The sequence below is a fragment of the Aspergillus novofumigatus genome, assembly GCF_002847465.1.
Source record: "Aspergillus novofumigatus IBT 16806 chromosome Unknown P174scaffold_13, whole genome shotgun sequence".
In the NCBI taxonomy this organism is placed as follows: Eukaryota; Fungi; Ascomycota; class Eurotiomycetes; order Eurotiales; family Aspergillaceae; genus Aspergillus; species Aspergillus novofumigatus.
This window is the reverse complement of record NW_020194286.1, coordinates 136116-155398: the sequence shown is the minus strand read 5'-3', so window position 1 is coordinate 155398 and position 19283 is coordinate 136116. Positions and strand designations below refer to the sequence as shown.

The following is a 19283-nucleotide window of genomic DNA, read 5'->3' as shown; positions in this document are numbered from 1 at the left end:
GTAAGCCTATGAGCTCGTTTAGATTTGCATCTTCATTTCCGAGTAATGAAGTATGAAGTTTTCCGAGCTGTTTCGAATTAACAAGAGATGACGATCGGATGATATCAACAGATGGCGGTCGGTCCGGGCAAGACTCCGTCCTTGTTTGGGTCTTGGAAGTTGGAAGTTGGAAGCGCTGTAAATTAGTCTAAGGATACAGGGAACTCCTATCTATGTTTTTATCCAATGTCCAATGTACTCCGGACCAGAGGTATCTATCCATCATCCAGAGGAGAGATAGATGGATAGATACAGGTACCTATGCTAAGGTACTAAGGCTGCAGGGGTTCTCCGAGTTATATCGATAAACCCATTCATAGTTATGCAATAATTTACCCCTCACCCTTGTTGTTCAGCAGTATGACAGATCCAGCATCCAATTAGTGGCTCATATGCAGGTGACATGACAGGCATCTATTCTACTCCATGCCTATGGTTCAACTCTAGTCTACCTATCACGCTACACGAACAGGTCCAGTCATGTACTACTGGATAGTATGGCTGCAGTCTGCACTCTGCAGATTAAATCAACCAACAACAACTGTGCTCCCACCCATGGGTTCGACCTTCGTTCCGTTCCGTCTGCGCTCTGCAGCAGTACTAACAGTGGATTGGAGGTGTCACATCCATGGATGCATACAGCATACCTAGGACAGGAGACATTCAAAAGTACCTTACCTACCCATCATCATTCTCATTCTACACCTTCAAACCAAATACGGAGTACTCTAAGCGAGTTTCGACATGTCCCAAACCCAGACCGTGGGTAAAAGTAAACTTGACGTGATGACGGTGAACTGCGCGTTACGCCCGTTGATTTTCCAGGCAATCTCCTCCGGTATCTTGTTTTGTTGATTAAATGTGCGGCACTGAGGTTTGGCTTGGAAATCGCCTAGTCTAGTCTAGAACCCTTCATTCGTTCCCTCGCGTTTCATCTTCCGCTAAGGTGCTCCGTAGAATGGGCGTGCTCCACCCAAGGGTCTTTTCCAATATCCTATTCCATATCTAGCACCGACCCAAGTCCGAGGGAAGGAGTTATTAATTGTGATGTGATGATCTCTCGAATACGGAGTCCTCTGTAGTAGTACGTACCCGGTGGAAATTGATCCGGCTGCCTTAAATGACCAATTCCAAGCGCGAAATGTGACGCACCTTGCGTCGGGTTACGGCTGCTCCCGTTGAACAGTTCCGGTTATCCCTGTAGGCTGTAGCTGTACTCCGTAGGCTGTAGGCTGTAGGTTGTAGCACATTGTCAATGCATCATCACGGAGGATTGGCCAGATGGGTTGAAACTATCTAGAGACCGAACTAGAGGCTCAAGCCCTTTCTACTCCGTATACCCCCTTGATATGCATCACCTGTTTCTTTTATAGAGGAGTCGAAACGGGTCGAAACGGCGGTACTGCCGACTGAGTCATGCATTCTGTCGGCAATGTATCCAATGTATCATTTGTGTTGGAGATAATACGTATGTTGGTCGGAATTGGTTCTGACTCTGGTTAAGCTACGCTGAGACTGCATGCATAAATTAGGCGCATTTTTCTGCATGGTCGTCTATGACTGACTTCTGTATTCTCTAGCGCTGAAGTATCTAAAGAATATGACTCGTACTCTTCGCACGCTTATGCAAAACGTAGCAGCGCCGGCCTTCGACGCAGGGATAGTCTGAGCGCGCCGGGTGCTCTCCCAGACCGAGAAAGATGGTAGATAAGTGGAAAGTGAAAGGTCGACAAGGGTCCATCGTCCACCGAGCCCGACCGTAAATGCCAGTAAGAAGCAAGCGCAGTCGAGATACCAGGGGCGCTGATGCACGCAAGACAATAGGACAGACACCCAGTCTTTAGACTTTCGCACGCAGGAGGACGCCGAGATTCTTCCGCGTCCCTGATTCTCGCCGAAACGACTGCGCACCAGCCATCACTTCATTTCAACCACGCCCTTTACTCCGATGCATACTTCCTCGTCCACTCCCGGGCAATCTCCTCGTACCGCTTGGGATCATTCTTGTACTGCTCTGCGATCCGTCCTTCAACCGCATCGTCCGGCATGGGTTCTTTGAGCAACTGGCGCGCGAACTCCAGCACAGCCGAGATCCGCGAGCTGGGTTTCCATTCGTCGGGCCGTAGCATGCCTAGACACATGCTTCCCTTGTCGTCATTGGTGACATTCGGATGGTAGATCTTCGTCGCGAACGACACTGTCGGTGGTTTGAAGGGATACTCGGTGGGAAGGACGAGCTTGACTTGGAATTTGCCTTTCTGTGGTTTTTTGGTGATGGTTAGCGCTGCTTCATCTTGATCAGAAGCGGCATTCATCGCGTAGTAGCTTACGTGGTATGGTGAGCCTTCTGGTCCCTCCATGTAGACTTTCCATTCGTACAGGTTCGACTCATCCACCAGCTCGACGGTGATGCCGGCGGGAGGACTCTCTATCAGCTCGGCAAGCTCCTGCAGCGGATTAATCCCGTCAGCAAGCAAGTAGGACCATAGAGAATTCGAGGGCGACTTAATCCCAGTGACCTACCTTAGCTATGCGCTTCTGGCTACCCATGTTCGCCACTCTTCACAAGACTGGGATGGTCGGTGGAGATGTTCCTGGGTATGATGGAGACGCAATAGAGTGCTATAAAGGTGGCGTGAAGGTCCCGTCCTATTGTAGATAGCAAAGATGAGTACCCAGGAAGAAGCTGCCCGTGATATACGTGCAACGTAACAGCTCCTGAGCCCAGCTAGCTCACAGGGCGGGGCCGTGACGGGTAAGCGGGGTGGAGTTTAGCATTGGCGTTCTTTGACCTGAAGTGACGACAGTCAGTTCCGGAGAGTAGGCGGTGGATCATTTCTAACTTCGCCAGTATAATTCTTCTGTTTATGCTTTTATTGAGGAACTCGTGCCTGATCGAATTGCTTGAGAAGGCGACAAACTGCAACAATTTACGTTGCGGGGCTACAGATCTAGTCACATATTATCGGCCACTCTGGCTATTCTTACAGAAAATCACGGCACAGGACACGTTACAATGACGGCAGCTTGTAGTCGTCGGTCCATACTTTTAGGCTGGAGAATCAACACAGGCTGCTAGCTGCAGTCGAAGTTCAGCCAAGAACACCTTAGTAAAGTAGACTCCAATTTATTCAGTAGAACCTCCAACATAAACTATTGTTCCCGTTGCAGTATGACCATCAGACCCATAATACCAAGGAGGACCGTCTTGAGCCACGGATGCTCACTGAGCATAATAGTCACATATCCTACCATGGGCATATACCCCCGCACGCTGCCAACAATATCCTCATCGCGATGTAGGAAATCCTGGTTCTTCGCATACAACTCGGTGTCGTCAGCGATGTTGTTGTCTCCCTTGGTGAGGAGCATGTTGGGAGGGACGAAGGAGGTCCTAATGACAGATCCGCCCAGTCAGTAATTGTTCGCTGCAGATCCAAGCGGAATACCAAAACGCACTCTGTAACCTCCTTGACCTTCTTCGCTTTGCCTTCGATTTGAGGGAACGTTCTAACGACGCGATGCACGATCGGGATGTCCTTGCCCCGCACGTTGTACACCACGATTTCACCTAGTTCTGCCCGCGGGCTGCGATTCCACAAGAATAACAAGTCGCCTCTCTGGAAGGCTGGCTCCATGGATCCGGAGAGCACGACGACGATGGGTGACGAGCTCGCTCTGTAGATATTCGAACTCAGGGTTAGTCTATTGGAACTTGTCCTTCCGAGGCTGGTACTGACGTGAACACGGAGAGGCCCTTCCACAGCATGAACGCTGTGGACAGAACCAGCGCAAAATTGAGGACCTGCGCCAGAGATTGACGCGTGCTAGACAGATTTGACGATAAAAAAGACAACATCGTGACGGTTGTATATGGCCTGAGGGAAGGGTGAGCTTGGCAAAGGAGGCTTCGGAGATGCTGCGGAGGGCAAAGCTAGGTAGCTCAGTGTTAAAGGCCACGGGGATAACAGTAATAAAACTAAATGTTCGTGAGAGCTCAGATACTATCGCCAAGACCAATAGGTTACTGGCAACCAACCGTTAACAGTTGCTCAGCTGGTATTGCAAAGGGAGAAGCGAAACCGGTGAATGTTCGTCTGAGCTAAAGGCCATGTGGTTCGAAGCTACCTTGGCTTTGCGGGAGATCAAACACCCGTTATCGATAAACAGTCCCTCAGCTCAGCTTCTCTCAGGTTGATTTAATTTTCCGTCACCATCAGTTGAAACAAATTAGTCGGTATAGTATTTCCCTTTTGTCTAAATTGAAATACGATGATGCTTTGATCCTTCAACTTGCGAATAGTAAGATTCTCTTGGAATAAATTGTTAAAGCATGCGATCTATAGAGAGGTATACTCCACCCAATATATAGTCCAGACAAACGGCTGACCTGACACATAAAAATATAATGAACAAAAGTGCAACGTATTACACAAAAAGAGCAGACAATTACGAAAGAGAGACGGAAAGAATGGGTAAACGAGGCAAAGAGAAGAGAGAGTGAAAGCCTCACACTTGAGCAGGGGATGACCTTTTCTCGTTCGCATCGAGAGCGTCCCAGTACTTCTCCTTCCTTCCTTTATTTGCGATGAGGCCGATCACATCAAAAGGATCAATGAGGGTCTGTAGGAACGGTCGACCATCTTCGAATCCCGGGCCTTCAATCTCTGTGACACCGTCCTTTGCGAGATAGATCTTGTTCGAGCGTGGGAGCCATTGCATGGGATGGAAGACATTGAGTAAAGTGGTATTTGTGAACATGACGGCTGCCTCAAAAACCCAGAAGAACCATTCGTCTTTCAGAATGGGACTCAAATCTGAAACGTTGTGAATGTTGAGGCTCGCAGCGGTGAAGTACTCGACCGTTCGGTAGATGGTTCGCACCGTGATAAGTGTACAGCTGCATAATAGAACATACAAGGGACGTTTGACCTTGTTGTTCAAGACACCTGCACGACGACAATTGAGGTAGAATTTGCTTGCAAGGGCGACAAATCCCAGCATCAAGGCAATCTGTAAAATTAGTGCAGCTTTGAGTAGCGCTTTGCCAGTATTCTGCTTGCTGATACTATTGTCTGTATTGGCCACCAGAGAAGCCCCATTCGCTGTAATCGCCTCGATCACGATACCCAAGGCAACAAATGTTGAAAATACTCGGCCGGGATGAATTGGCGAGTGGTAGGGGACATAGTAAAGAAGGCGACCCAAGGTGAAGAAGTTGGCTCCTTCGTAGACAGGACTATAAAAAAGTCAGACATCGCGAGCGAGAGAACAGTGCACAATGAAAGGGAAGCTTACGGTCCCACCAGCAAGAGAACATTACTCGCGATGAATATGCCTAAATCGTCCCATTGACCGAAAGCGCCAATGGTCCGCATAATGAACCCTGCTGTGAAGAGTGTAGCGGACCATGGCAGCAAGCCTGTCACCTTCCATGATTTGTATTTGCTGTGGCCCAGAAATCAGTGCTTGTCATCTCATCTTGGAGGCAGCTATGTCATACCAACACTGGTAGATATGCGTGACACCGGACGCAGCAAAAAGCAATGCGAAGGCAATAGGAGCACCTTTATTTGGTGCATAATACCAGTAGCTTCCTTCTTCTACATAATGTTAGAGATGGTGGTGGCCATAATGACGAGTGGTCCAACTGGACTTACGGTGTGGTGATCTCGCTTCTAGCATGATGATGCTGTATTGAGAGGCACTCTTTTCTGATAGGAATTGGTAGAAGGCAGCAGTGAGAGAAATTCGATAACTTGACTTGCAGCAGCTTTGGATTACCACGATGTCGTCTAGGATATTGAACCTGCGATATGGACCATAGAGGCCCTTTATATATGCGAAGCCCTCATGACCTCACATTCATCATCGCAGCCCAGGGCACGCTGGCGAAAACGAGGTGCCCAAACAGGTGTAGCAGCTTATCCGATAAAGGCAAGTAAGCTACAGCATTTACACAGAAATGACATTTCTGGTTCAGCTGGGTCGAGGCGCAGTCTTGCCCGATGCCCTGATTTGTGGCTTATAACCATTTTCTCGTATAAAACAGATCCCAGGAGTAGCAAGCACTAGCTGCCAAGAACGATTGACCATGGCGTAGAATACGAGCAGCCAATTTGGGTTGGTATGAATCTGCTAAGGCTGGTACATTATCCAATGTTCCGATGTGCTTCAACCAAGCTCGATGCTGATTCGAAGTTAGGCGAGTACGAGCGGGGCTGAGGATTGTGAGTAAAGCCAAGCCTCGAACCAACGGCCACCCAGCCTAGGCAGGCTAAAGGGTCAAAGACATATCGATTCGCGAGCCTTGGGAGTAAAAAGTGGACAGACTGACCTTCATGGTCTTATTTGTTCTGACGAATTGGTGAACTGGAGGGACACATTGGAAAGTTACCTACTGGGACGGGACAGGGATGCATGTCATTGTAGCAGCCTGAAGAATATGGCATCTACGAGCGACTTCCTTTTTTAGGATGTGTTGTCTGGACAACCCAATACTAACCCGATTAGGAAAGAATTATATCGTCCCTTCCAACTGTGGAAACCATCCAGAGCTGCTGCCATCAAGTCGTCACTCTTTTGGCTTTTGCTTTGGTTCTCGACCTCATCTAACTTAAAGGCGTCCGACCAACACCTACAGCTATCGCCATCATGAGTACGACATCAAGACCTTCACAAGCCTCCCTTTTCCAAGTCTATCTGCGACTTCGCCCTCCCGTTTCGCAACACCAGGATCCTTATGCTGAACGTTGTCTCGTGATTGAGTCTCCAGAGGAGAAGACCAACAATGCTGAGAGCGATGGAGCGCCATCGGCTCCTATTCCAACACATATTATACTACAGCCACCAAATGATGCCAGGAAGCGTGCCGTCGAGAAATTCGGCTTCACCAAGGTTTTCGACGAGTCAGCTTCCCAATTGACTGTCTTCGAGGATACTGGTCTGGAATCGTTGGTCAGAGGTGTACTGCTTGAAGGCAGAGATGGGCTGGTTGCCACACTGGGCGTCACAGGGAGTGGAAAGGTGCGGACGATAAAGGACGTATGTGATTGACGGGAAAGAAAGATGTTAACGGCTTTTGTGTACAGAGTCACACTATTCTCGGCTCAAAGACACAGAGAGGTCTTACACAAATGAGCTTCGACGTTATCTTTCGGTCCCTGGAATCAACAATCAAACCACCGGACAACTCCATTAGTCCTGTCCTCCTGTCCTCAGTAGTCGCATCAGATGCCTCCGAAGCCCAGTTGTTCACGGCGCAGACATTCCTTGAAGCGGTATATGGCGATTGGAGTGGCGATCGCGGAAGAAACTCTCGAGCACAAACCCCCATGAGCTCCTCTAGGGCCGAGACACCCATGACGGTACGGTACCCCATTCCTCTGAGCCCGTTGCAAGGAATCCAAGCATTACGTCCATCAATTCCCGGACGCGCACCCAAACCCTCTACTGGTCCCTCAACCCCTCAATCCCCCTCAAAGGAGCTGTTTCCCCTGGTCCGCGCCGCACTTACCGTACTGGTCCAACGGCTCTCTTCAAGGAGAGAATCAGCCGGATTATCCTAGGTTCCCCCAAAGCACCTTCACTCACCGCCACAGACAGGAGCCCATTCGAGTATGCTAAACAATCTTCTCACATACTTCAGGAACCGACTCCTGCCCTCATCTTTCCTCGTCGCAATATGCCTCAAAAGCCCAGCGTTTTGCCTCGTTTGCCGGATGTTAGCCACTTGACCGTCGAACTAAACCACAACTCCGAATACATCGTCCTCGTTTCAATGTATGAGGTGTACAACGATCGAATCTTCGACTTACTGTCGCCTGCCGTCGTACCCGGTCAAGGAAGTGCCATGTCGCGCCAAGGAGCAAACGCCCAGAAAGACCGTCGCAGACCCCTTCTGTACAAGTCGACAGAAGGATCCCCTGACAGAAAGGTCGTGGCCGGGCTCCGCAAGATTGCTTGTAGCACATACGAAGAGGCCCTGGCAGTCCTCGAAGTCGGGATGACCGAGCGTAGAGTGACAGGGACCAGTGCTAACAGTGTTAGTTCCCGGAGTCACGGATTCTTCTGCCTTGAAGTTAAGAGGAGGATGAGAAATAAGAGAACAGGAGAAGAGACTTGGATTGGAAACACGCTCACTGTTGCAGATCTTGCTGGTAAGTCACTGAGAAACGGGTTGTCATTTCTCTTTTGACGATTGTAGGTTCCGAGCGGGCGAGAACTGCAAAGACGGCGGGATCTACCCTGGCCGAAGCCGGTAAAATCAATGAGAGTCTCATGTATCTGGGACAATGTTTACAGATGCAGAGTGAAATCCAAGAAGGGAAGGTGGGTTCCGTGATGCTGATGATGTCTCTTTCCTCGCTGACTCGTAATAGACTGCTCTGGTACCTTTTAGACAGTGCAAGCTGACGGAGTTGCTGTTTTCGAACTCATTTCCGTCCTCAAGTCAGACGCCTGGTTTCAACCGCCACCCGCAGAAAGCGATCATGATCGTTACAGCTGATCCATTGGGTGATTATAATGCGACATCGCAGATCCTACGTTATTCAGCCTTGGCTCGCGAAGTAACCGTTCCCCGAGTGCCATCTGTCACCGAGTCTATCCTGTCCAGCACGCTGGGCTCCTGCAAAGGAGCCGCCAGTGGACGCAACTCGCCCAACCTAGCCTTGAGCGAAGAGCTTGAAAAGGCAGCTGCCGAGATTGCACGATTAACTTCTGAGAATGAGACCTTGGCCGTGCGACTTGCTGAAGAGGAAATCATGAGAGCCGACCTAGAGATGAGACTCAAGTCAAATGAGGAGAAGTGCCTGCTCATTGAACAGGAGGTGCGTGAGGAATGCTGGGCCGACATGGACGAGCGAATGGAAGAGGAGAGGAAGAGGTGGCAGACTGCGTTTGACGAACAGGTGCGTACTCAATTTTTGGGCGGGCATTTGACTGTGGCTGACGCACTCAGATTGGCCGCAATGATGAACATCTCGATAAGAAGATTGAATTGTTGTCTCGTGGATTCCAAGGTAAGAACGTCGCCCACGATCACGTTGCCTCAAACACAGCTAAGATCTATCACTCAGTTTATGAGGACCCCGGCTCAGCTACCGATCAGCGGGTAGAAGAACTGGAACTCGAGAATGATCAGCTGCGAAGCAGGATTGCTGCCCTTGAACGTGAACTCATGGGCCGCTCACCCACCAAGAAGCCGAAATCTAAGAACGTATTGGAACCTTCGCATGGATCCAATCACCTTGGTCGTGAAAGTGACATCGAGAGCGCACTTCGTCGTATGGACCAGCTGAAATTAGCTGACAGTGTGTTCTCTCCTGCCGCCTCCGGAGGCTCATCCCCCGGCAAGAAGCACAGAAAGATGGCAACAAGAAAGTGGGATCTCGCCCCTGAGGAAGATATCTAGTTTCAACCAGTTTTCAGGTTTCGAACTTCTGTCTTCGATCGAGTTTGTCTTGGGCGGAATACCTTGGGTCCATGATAGGAAAGGAGTTTTGGGCGTTGATTGATCGCTGGAATAGTTGAGATACCATCATCAGATATTAATGTTCGCCTAATATACATGGCTTCATACATGATCCCCAACTCCACTTGCCATTCACTCGTTCAATGCGCCCAAACACCCTTCACGTCATACAATAAAAACAAATAGGCCACTTGCACATAAGAACAGTTGGAGCAAGGTAAGCGATGTTGCTGGCGTAGACACTGTGCTCATGTCTCCATTGGCTCAGGTTCCGAAGCATTCTCCTTTGTCGGATCACTCTCGACTACCTCAGGATCTTCTGCCTCGTCTTCCATATCTTGCCCATCTTCTGTCTCTTCCCCATTACCTTCGCCTTCTTCTAGGCCTTCCTCGTCGCCATCATTTTCATCACGCTCAAGATCCGCTTCATCACCCTCTTCTCCTTCTTCACCTTCACCTTCTTCTACCGTGGTTTCGCCTCCCCCTTCAGCTTCTCCCAGGTCGGCATCGCCATCCCCAACGTCGTCTGCCGCATCACCATCAACGCTGGCGGGAACGGACATCTCCGAATCAGGATCCGGCGAAATCCGGTCCCGTAGATTAGGGAAGAGTAGCTTGCGCTCCGCCGCGAGCTTCGACAATTTCTCGTCATCGATCTCGCTGAGCTCGCTCTCATCGTCGGCGCTATCCTGAATGCTCTGGGGGATATCGCTCTGCTGACCCGGTTCGAAACTGGTCTTGCTGGGCTGATTTCCAGAAGGCGCGGCAGGCTCAGATGTAGCGGGTGGCTCAGATTCCGCAGGCACCGATGCCTTTGCGGTCGGTGCGCGTGGGGTGAGTTTGCGGTTGACGATTGTTTCGGCTCGCTTTTGGACGTCTCTTCGGGCGATGCCCTTGGTGCGGCCTCGAGGGGCGGGCGCTTCCGAGGCAGGCGCCGAGTTCGGAGGTGTGGGGTATCTGCCGCTCCGTCGCTGGCCATGAGCAGGTGGTCGACTTTCATTTTCTCTTTGTTTTCCTCGTTGGCTTGCTCGAGGACTTGGGCATGTTGATCTCGTAGAGGCGGGAGTATAGGTCGGCGATCAGGTCTTCGAGCAAAGAGACTTTCATGAGGTTGTTGTTAAGCTTTTTCAGTTCGATAGCGTCGCGTAGCAGTTCTAGTAGGACCTGGCTTCCCGGTGCCAGCTGGGGAAGATTCTCCAGGCGGGCTGTGTTGGCGACGAATTCTTCCCATCCGATTGGTTTGAATACATTCTCCTCGTGTCCCTCGCTGATGCTGCCTGCTCTTCGAATGACCTTTGCGTAGGTAAGGCAGACATCCTCCCATAGCTTGGCGTGGTTGATGAAGTCGCCTTGCTTCTTTCTCACGCGACGCAATAGCTGATCCAGATTGGCTCGGTCATTGAGTTGGTCAAGCAGACTAACGAAGAAGTACACATATCGGGTAGTATACACGAAATGTCTTCCAGGACGCTCGAACTCCGGCCTCCAGACCTGGATAGTCATAGTCTTGGTGAAGGTCTGCTGCGTAAGTTCGTTTTTGGCTGCTGCGGCCGAGACGGCGTCCTTGGTGTCGTCGTATGTAACGTGTGCAGCCCGAACAACCATGCGGTGATGCCAATTCGATTTATCCGCATGCTTCAAGCGCCGGAGTACCTCCAGAATATATGGTTTCCATCCGGCCTTGTCTTCGGGAGGCGGAACTTTACGAGCCAATGGGGTGGCCATGAGGGTTTGACTTCCTTCAGCTGGCTGAACAGATAGTCAATATGATTGTACATACGAGAAATGGGAAAGATCACATACCGTGAGTGTGCCTCGATCGACTAGCTTATGGACGATCGAGACCAGTTTATAATGGGGTTCAAAAATAGGATCCGAGCGTGAATCCTTGCGTTGGGGAAGTGTATCGATGGCATCAAGTAGCGAATCCAGAAGATCATCGACGCTGATACGCTGAGCATTTCCTCTCACAGAATCGTCACAACTGAACATCTTCCAGAGACACTTGCTCAACATGTAGTGATTTCTGCTTCAATGTAAGAATTGGGCTGGCCAAGGAACAGCCGATGAGTACTTACATCCAACTCTTGGGTTTGTCAACGGTTGCGCGCTTAATTAGGTATCTTGCCAAGTTCCACACGGAGTATAACCTCATCTCCTTGAAGGGTTTCCCTTGGTACATTCGCTGGCTTTCTTCGTTACTGTAATGCCGGGTAAAATCTGCAAGACTGAAGGCGGCCATAGAAAGGGGTTCGCGGGAAGACGAGTAGAGCCGAATACCAAAATCAGTGTAGAGCTCAGACAAAGTCGCTCTGGTTTCAGGAGTCGGCTCAGCGTTCCTGATCGCTGTCGCAACCGCCATTGCATAGCAGTGGATGGCGTTCCGCTGCCAGGTCACCAGCTCAGTTCGATTGTTGTTGATCTTGTCCGCAGACCAAGTGATATCTTCTTCCAACTTTGAGTCATAGGTTTGAGCAAGTCTGTACCAAGACTCCCATCCTCCAGTAGCATGTTCTAGATCTTGTCTAAAGAAGGTGATAGCTTCATCAAGATCAGTAGTCGGCACCGGATTCAGGCGCTTTTGAGAGCGGAACTTGGTCAGGGCTGCATGGCCCAACAGGAAATACCATCCATTTTGGGCAATGACTGCGCTCTCAGTAGGTACTGGGATCAGCGGGAGATCCGCGACACCTCGGACTGCGCGGAAGAGTTCAGTTGGATTGATTGGCGACTTCAGGTAAGCCGACAGGATACGCTTGTTATATGTGAGAGGTGGTGACGATTTTGTTGTTCCAATGGCTTGCTGTATCTTCTCAATTGTAGATTTCAGCTCGGATTTTGACAAGTCTTTGATACTCATGCGTTTCGCCAATTTCAAGACAAAATCAATCATCTTGATAGCCGTTGAACGATCTAGCTTTTCCGGGGGACACTCATGCTCAAACAAGAAAATCCCGGAGGGAGACAAATTGATGCCGTAAAGATCCCAAAGAATCTGGCAGATCTCAGACTCGTAGTCTTCCTTCGACTCCAAGCTGAAGAATTCAGCCTTCATCAACTTGAGGAACTGCTTGTTGGACCGCCTGCACATCTTACGAACGCCAAGAGCATTGTGCACAGAGCGTAGGAAGAGAATACGGTCCTCGAGAGGAGACTCGAAGAGATCGCCGTTCTGGGTAATTGCTTCTTTAAGAAGCGTGTATTGTAAGATCCAACAGCGGACCTCCATCTCCCTTAACTTCTCCGTGAAATTTCCCAGAGATTTAGACAACGAACCGCGCACGGAGGACGATGGTGTTTGCCCGACACGGACCGAGTCTTCGTAAAGAGCAAAGCTGTGTAGAAGATTTGTCAAGATGGTCAGGGCAGACATGGAAGATCTCAGATGTTCCATATCAAGACACTCGTACGCTTTGTCAGATTGCTGAAGGACCAGTGTCACCAGCTTCATTAGAATGCGGTCAAGAGATTTGAGCCATCGAATCAGCGCTATTTCGCGGTGCTCGTTACTTTCTTCGAGATATGAATTGCCAAGAAGTTCCTGAATTATCGTCTCAACACTGCGAAGGTAGCATGAGACTACTTTAGGGGGATAGTCGATCGCCTGGTAGGCATCCCGAAGTCTTTGCCACAGGAACAGTTTTAGCATAGCATCTCCTCGGCCCAAGAATGAGCGCATCTCCTTAAGCTGTACCATGGACTGTGAAAGTGACTGGTCATTTGATTCGCTCTCCTCGGGAATTTCAACTGATGAGGGCTCTATAATCGGCTCAATCGTTTCGATGAGTTCGACAGGATCCTCCGAACCAGGGGTGAAAATCTTCATGAAAAAGTCCATGGAGTTCAGTTTTGATATTTCCTGGTCGATCGCATCCGCTGACAACTCAGGCATCATCGCGTTGTTCATAAGATGGATCTCTGGAATATTCAGGCGATGCAAAATTTCTTTCAACTCTTGAAGACATAGCAGTATGTGCTCACGATGAACGTCTGGCTCCATATTGGAATGAAAAGTCGACGCCCATATATGGCGAAGAATAATGGTGTTTTGGCTATCCTTTTTTGATGGGCCATGATCCAGATGGTGACTCAAAGCTGTTCTTGCAAGCATGCTCCATCTCATCAGACGATCCCGCTGCACAAGTCTTGTATCCTGGTCGACCTCACTGTGGGGATTGTTAATGGAGGCATAAACGTCGAGGTGGATCTCGAATACTGTCTGGGCCATCTCCAAGTAAGCGAAATGATCACGAGTATACTTGAATGGCGTTTGGGGCGTGTGGTTGAGTATTTGAAGTTCAGTTTGCTCGGCCTGTTCAAGCATTTTTCTGAAGATGTAGTCGTCGTCTCGTATCAATATTTGGACCACCTTTTCTTTGAGCATGTCTGGCCACTGAAAGGCTAGGTATGCTGACTCCATAACTGGCCATTTTTTGGAGCGCGAGTTCTTCCGCACGGGCGACTTCCCATACACCGGCATTAGAAGGAGTTTGAGCCAGGCAAAGGCTACTTCATGAAGGTGGAGCCATTCGTCATTGACACCCTTCAAGAATTTGCTCAGAACTTTATCGTCCGTAAAGCTGGGCTTGAGTCCGGGTTTGCGAGCAGATCTCCTCGAGTGCTCCAGGAAGATGGCCAAGCCAGAGTTGTCCATGGCTTTCATGTCCTGGAAGGTCGATGAAGTATCATCTTGCAGCATTGCTTGGGATTTTGCTTCGTCCCAGGTTTTGACGATACTATCCAGATCCCGATACAGCACATGTACCGCTGACGTGGGCTGATTGCTTGACTTCTCCACGGAGGATTTCGAACAGTTGGCTGCAGCTTGTCTCCGCAGTTCATCAAGACTCTCCAGCTTGTCAACTCCAAGCTTGGACAGTAGGGGGCCGACGGTGTCAAACATCCACTCATCGGCTTCAACGTAAGTTTGCAAGCGATCCTCGTAATATTTATTCTGATCGAAAGAAACCTCATCAGATTGGAGCGAAGTTTCTGCGATTGAGTCTCGTAGGCGGGTTCTTCTGCTCTTCGTCCTAACAGGTTCGGCCTGGTAGTCCTCATTCGCAGCGGACGCAGACGACCTCTTCCGACCAGCACTTGATTGGTTAGGCTCGACTTCATCAACGTTTGGGACGTCCTGCACAGTGGCACCATCATGTTGCCGCGCCGATTGATTCTCAAGAGATTCCATAAGCTGCTTTTCAGCTCGCTGGTCTATGGATGATTGATCATCAGCGTGTTCTGAAATCGAGCCGGCATCCTGAGACTTTTTGAGTATCTTAGGAGCTGCACTTTCAGTATTGTCTGCTATATCGACGTCCTGTTCTGGTATGTGATGAGCAGACCCGCCGTTCTCCATACGGGAAGACTGATCCTGATCTGCGACTTCTCCAGCGGTCGAAGATTGGAGATCCGCCGTGGAATCTGGCATCGAAAAGCTAATTGAGGTTCCAGGACCAAATTTTGACGCATCAAGCTCCATGTCAATTAGAGCCTGAAGGATGGAGTCGCCGACAGCAGCCCATGTATGGGACGCAGGGGTCAATTGATAAGAGGACGCACGAAGAGCCAACGGATTTTTGGGAGGGTCCTCATCCCTCACATGACTGGGGAGGGCGGGAAGATAAGGATAGGGATCCTTTTGACGTTCGAGGAACTTGAGAAGAGCTTTTTTTGGCTTCTTCAACGGAACCTGAGAGGCGGATAGATTGTCGTCGAGCGCCTGAAGGGTCTCCCGAAGCTGGCCTTGGGCGAAAGTCTCGTCCAAGCCTAGCTGATCTGTTCGAACTTCTAAGCGATTTTCGTCATCCGCGAGAACGCTTTCCAAGCAGTATCGAGCTAGTCTGTAGCTGTGCAGAGCGCTAGATAGCCTTGCGCTCCGTCTCCAAAGATTAAGATCGGTATCATCGCGTTCCAAAGCTTCGGCAAAAGAAGCTAAAGCGGCGTGCGTACGCTTGCTCACTTCGGACAGAATCTCCTGGGCTTTGTCAGAAGTTCTGGGGTTCTCCTGGAGAAAAGCTTGCAAGGAATCAAGCGTAAATTGCCCGTGGTTCTTATAGGACAAATAGATCGTCTGTAACAGAGTGCTAGATGTCGAATCGTTGACATTGAAATCCGCAAATGTCTCTGCTGCGCCGATTACTGCGACATCATCATCAAGATGTGCCTCGGAGTCTTGCAGAGCAGATCTTTTAAAGTCAGAAATCGATTCGGGATATTTGAAGATTTCCGAATTGAGGAGAGCTTCGTAGGCCTCCGCAGCTTGGGCATAAAACTGTGGACCCTGCGAGTGTAGCTTGAGGGCGTTTTGATAGAGTTTCAAAGCTTCTTCAATCTGTATCTCCTTCGTATCATCAACCTCTTCTTCAATTGCCTCGTCAGGCTCAATATTCAACGCCACCCAGCTCGACATGATGGCGTCTACGCGGCCCGCAAAAAGGTCCCTGACACCTGTGATGAACGGGCTATGATAGACACCATTTCAGACTGATGATTTCAGCCTCAGAACAAGGAAGCTTTTCAAACTCAGTTGTGAGGATCGAGATGCGGATGAAAGTAGTTTAATTGGCATTGGCGACACGCATCACGCGTTTACTGGGGGATCGAATTTCCCGAAATAGGATAGCCTCAGTGCCTGAGCGCCCAGGCCCCAATTTCCAGGCGGCCGCAGACGGGTCTGATCGGCGTCCCTTTGTTACGGATTACAACGACTGGGAATAATCACCGAGTCTGCAGCCCATCTGCGACTACTGCGCCATCTGACGCTGGAAAACAGTTAAGCCGCATTTCACTTCTCACTGTCTGAGTTTGCCCCATAAGCGGAATTGACTGCGCTCCTGCCAGCGCCATGGTTGCGCCAGCTGTTCCTGAGTATGTTGTTTCCCCCTCAATTTACGTGTTCCTGCGGGAGAGGCTTGCTCTCTACCCGTTGTCTTCGGTCGGCGCCATTGGTTTGCGATTGACCCCTAACATGCTTCTAGGATCTACGAAGAGGATGAGATCTTTGCTGCTGTCGATGCGCGAACGGAGTCGCTCCAGAGTCTACGAGAATTAGGTCCCCCAGACTTAGTATACTTGGTCAAGCAGCCGAAGACCAACGCAAACCGGCAGGTACGTTTGGTCGAAGCAACCTTCTTATAATATTGCGACGACTTAATAGACAGTCTGTTTTCAATTGCAGTGACCTAACTAGACTTTGATACTCATAGACTGGAGTTTACCATCATGTCACCGGCGTCGATGCCTCGTCCTCCGCCAGCCTGGCCGCCTACGTAAACACGCTTACCTTTTCTCCCCTGGATAAGACACACAAGGTGGTATCTGGAATCTACTGGTCAGAAACTCGAATGGAAGATCGCAATGGTTTTGTTATGGTTAACGTTTGCGCAGCTGTTACAATGCCTTCTCGCACCTCGATATGCGTGTCGAAGTGAAGATACCAGGGAGTCTGGAGAGCTATTGCATCGATGAGCGAGGCGATAAGCGTGTTGCTACCGAGGCCCTGTGGCTTGAGACCTTCCTCTGCGGTGTACTGAGGGCATATTCTTACGCGGACGACGGTAGTGGTGATGCCATCAGAAAAATCGTTGGTGTTCGACGATTCAACCCGGTAACCAACACGGAGATGGAGCATAAGTTCCTGGATGCTGCGGAAAGACTATTCTTCCTCGGTGCGCTGTCTTGGCAATTCTACAGAGACGGACATAGGCTGACAAGCACTTATAGGGAGGCAGCTCAGCTCCGATCCAGAAACCCAAGTACCCAGTACCGTCAGCAACCATCTCACAGCAGGTCTTCTCAAGTACATCAAGACAACCGGCCGCTATACCTCCGGAGTGAATCTGTTCGAGAAACTTCGCACACGAGATGTAGAGGTTTCGTCGCTGTTGGCAAGGGTTCTGTTAATGGCAGATGAAGAAGTACAAGCTGTACGGTTGATGTATGATGCTTTGCAAGACGTGCCAATGGACTATGCTCTACTTGATTGCCAAGCAGCGTTCTGCATGAGCAAGGGGGAAGGTGAATTGGCCCTGGAATGCGCAAAACGTGCTGTGACGGCCGCACCGAGCGAATTCAGCACATGGGCTCGGCTGGCCGAGGTATACGTATCACTCGAGCAATGGGACTTGGCGCTCCTTACCCTGAACTCGTGTCCCATGTTCACATATCAGGACAAGGACACGCCTCGAATGCCCCAGCCGTCACGCATTATGCTTCCTATTCTTGCAGAGAGCATACTGGATGAAATCGACGAGGGACAACCTAAACAAGGCGACCCTCACGACTATATCCATCCGTCCCTGAGAAAACTGCACGCTGCTTCATACCAAGGCACATTTTTAAAGGCTTACAACCTACTGACAAAGATTGCGGCGTCGATTGGCTGGGACCAGCTACTCAAGATTCGCAGCGAGGTCTTCGTCATGGAAGAGGAGTACCGAGTTGAGCGCCAGCACTCCACATCGAAACCTGGTAAATCTGACTCTATCACTGAGATCCAGAGTGTTGAGACCAATGGTAATGGTGAGAATGGAGACGGCTCTGGAGCCGAGGACGTGGATTCATCGGCCGAGACTGCAGCCAACGGCAATGGAGTGAACGAGGAGCAAGTAGAAAGTTCTATTGAGAAACCAGAACAATCGATGGCATCGGAAGTCGTCAAATCAGGCAACGATGATGTGAGTTTATCTACCCCTCCCTTACTTCTTCCTGGGATGCTGATGTTGAATTTCTAGGCCGACCCGTCGCATTCGTCGTACACACAATTCAAGAACAAGCGTTTGTGTGAGCGCTGGCTAGATAACCTCTTCATGGTCTTATACGAAGATCTGCGCATCTACACCATCTGGCGCACGGAGATGGCTCAATTCCGGCAGCAAGCGATCGAGTACAAGAAGTCGGCGACCGAATGGGAGATCCTGGGCGAACTTGCAGAGCGTCTGCATCACTTCGACGAAGCGATCGAAGCCTATCAGCACTGCCTCTCTATTCGGTTCTCGCCCAAGGCCATGCGCGGAGTCCTGAAGATGTATGAAAACCGAAACGACACGCGAGGCATGCTAGGCTCCCTGATTCGGCTTATCGCATGGCAATACCGCTGGTATTCTGAGGTATGTTTATGCTTTGAGTTTGTCAATGACCGCACAATGACTAACTGTGTATGCAGTTTTCTCCCGAGTTACTCTACCTCATCCGGAAACTCATTGAGGACGAAGGAGCCGTCAAGGTTCGCAGCATCGTGCAGGCGACGAATCTGCCACAGCCTGTCCTCGACCTCACCCACCAATACTGCCAGCTCTGCGCGACCTTTCGCAGCAGCGGAAGCGATGCCTGAACCTGGAACTCTCACTGCGACGCGATAGCCCACTGATATACCTTGTCCTCTTAGTCACAGTATACATATCCTCACGTAGAGCGAATAAAGCAGCTCCGCCTTCAGGGTGGCTATGTAATTCTCGGAAAGTGCACGGGTTGAGAGGGTAAAGGCAGTTTGAAAAATGCGACGATTTCATATAGTTCCTATTATTCTCCTAGGGACCGGTCATAGAGAGCGTTCCACACTCTGGATGCTCTTCTGCAGATCTAGGTCCCGGCAAATACAAAACATAGATAGGGTTGCAATCCTCCGTACATCCACTTCAGACCTTATACTAGGTGAGCCTTACATCGCATTGGCATCAAATAGTTTTCAATTCTCAATTCAACTCAGCATACTATCCCAGATTTATAGCTATCCTGAATCCGCCCTGAATCCAGTATACGCTCACTA

General features: G+C 50.0%; 5 protein-coding genes across 5 annotated transcripts; 2 read left to right on the top strand and 3 right to left on the bottom strand.

The window, feature by feature from the left end:
• Positions 1-1587: 1587 nt before the first annotated feature.
• Positions 1588-4163, bottom strand: P174DRAFT_516467 (uncharacterized protein). The gene is made up of 6 exons (XM_024832340.1): positions 3780-4163; positions 3499-3717; positions 3267-3433; positions 2563-2597; positions 2370-2486; positions 1588-2297 (listed from the first exon to the last, which is right to left on the bottom strand). The coding sequence occupies exons 1-6, from the start codon at positions 3896-3898 to the stop codon at positions 1980-1982; spliced, it is 975 nt and encodes a 324-aa protein (XP_024677132.1). The 5' UTR covers positions 3899-4163; the 3' UTR covers positions 1588-1979.
• Positions 4164-4509: 346 nt separating this feature from the next.
• On the bottom strand, positions 4510-5724 carry P174DRAFT_455497 (putative RTA1 domain protein; the record flags this gene model as incomplete). Its single annotated transcript, XM_024829330.1, has 4 exons — positions 4510-5278; positions 5338-5487; positions 5543-5642; positions 5700-5724. 4 exons carry the CDS (start codon positions 5722-5724, stop codon positions 4549-4551), a joined length of 1005 nt encoding a protein of 334 aa, XP_024677131.1. The 3' UTR covers positions 4510-4548.
• Positions 5725-6446: 722 nt separating this feature from the next.
• P174DRAFT_455496 (kinesin family protein) lies at positions 6447-9622 on the top strand. Its single transcript, XM_024829329.1, has 7 exons — positions 6447-7065; positions 7131-7406; positions 7688-8198; positions 8246-8370; positions 8421-8951; positions 9002-9062; positions 9120-9622. The coding sequence occupies exons 1-7, from the start codon at positions 6694-6696 to the stop codon at positions 9452-9454; spliced, it is 2211 nt and encodes a 736-aa protein (XP_024677130.1). The 5' UTR covers positions 6447-6693; the 3' UTR covers positions 9455-9622.
• On the bottom strand, positions 9564-16049 carry hir3 (putative transcriptional corepressor of histone genes (Hir3)). Its single transcript, XM_024828567.1, has 4 exons — positions 11593-16049; positions 11318-11540; positions 10551-11263; positions 9564-10471 (listed from the first exon to the last, which is right to left on the bottom strand). The coding sequence occupies exons 1-4, from the start codon at positions 15924-15926 to the stop codon at positions 9763-9765; spliced, it is 5979 nt and encodes a 1992-aa protein (XP_024677129.1). The 5' UTR covers positions 15927-16049; the 3' UTR covers positions 9564-9762.
• A 182-nt stretch (positions 16050-16231) lies between these two features.
• P174DRAFT_446380 (ChAPs family protein) lies at positions 16232-19073 on the top strand. Its single transcript, XM_024828566.1, has 7 exons — positions 16232-16384; positions 16495-16624; positions 16723-16847; positions 16904-17184; positions 17240-18192; positions 18250-18624; positions 18681-19073. The coding sequence occupies exons 1-7, from the start codon at positions 16362-16364 to the stop codon at positions 18846-18848; spliced, it is 2055 nt and encodes a 684-aa protein (XP_024677128.1). The 5' UTR covers positions 16232-16361; the 3' UTR covers positions 18849-19073.
• The last annotated feature ends 210 nt before the right edge of the window (positions 19074-19283 follow it).

Excerpts from the sequence above, each read along its gene's own strand:
- P174DRAFT_516467 (XM_024832340.1), bottom strand. The coding sequence starts at position 3,898 with ATGTTGTCTTTTTTATCGTCAAATCTGTCTAGCACGCGTCAATCTCTG. Across the intron at positions 2,598-3,266 it reads ATATGTGACTATTATGCTCA|TGGCGAACATGGGTAGCCAG; the intron begins GTGAGCATCCGT and ends TCTTGTGAAGAG. Across the intron at positions 2,487-2,562 it reads GCCAGAAGCGCATAGCTAAG|GAGCTTGCCGAGCTGATAGA; the intron begins GTAGGTCACTGG and ends AATCCGCTGCAG.
- P174DRAFT_455496 (XM_024829329.1), top strand. The coding sequence starts at position 6,694 with ATGAGTACGACATCAAGACCTTCACAAGCCTCCCTTTTCCAAGTCTAT. Across the intron at positions 7,066-7,130 it reads GCGTCACAGGGAGTGGAAAG|AGTCACACTATTCTCGGCTC; the intron begins GTGCGGACGATA and ends TTTTGTGTACAG. Across the intron at positions 7,407-7,687 it reads GGGCCGAGACACCCATGACG|GAACCGACTCCTGCCCTCAT; the intron begins GTACGGTACCCC and ends CACATACTTCAG.
- hir3 (XM_024828567.1), bottom strand. The coding sequence starts at position 15,926 with ATGTCGAGCTGGGTGGCGTTGAATATTGAGCCTGACGAGGCAATTGAA. Across the intron at positions 11,541-11,592 it reads GACAAACCCAAGAGTTGGAT|AAATCACTACATGTTGAGCA; the intron begins GTAAGTACTCAT and ends ACATTGAAGCAG. Across the intron at positions 11,264-11,317 it reads TCGATCGAGGCACACTCACG|CCAGCTGAAGGAAGTCAAAC; the intron begins GTATGTGATCTT and ends CTATCTGTTCAG.
- P174DRAFT_446380 (XM_024828566.1), top strand. The coding sequence starts at position 16,362 with ATGGTTGCGCCAGCTGTTCCTGA. Across the intron at positions 16,848-16,903 it reads GTGGTATCTGGAATCTACTG|CTGTTACAATGCCTTCTCGC; the intron begins GTCAGAAACTCG and ends ACGTTTGCGCAG. Across the intron at positions 18,625-18,680 it reads AATACCGCTGGTATTCTGAG|TTTTCTCCCGAGTTACTCTA; the intron begins GTATGTTTATGC and ends CTGTGTATGCAG.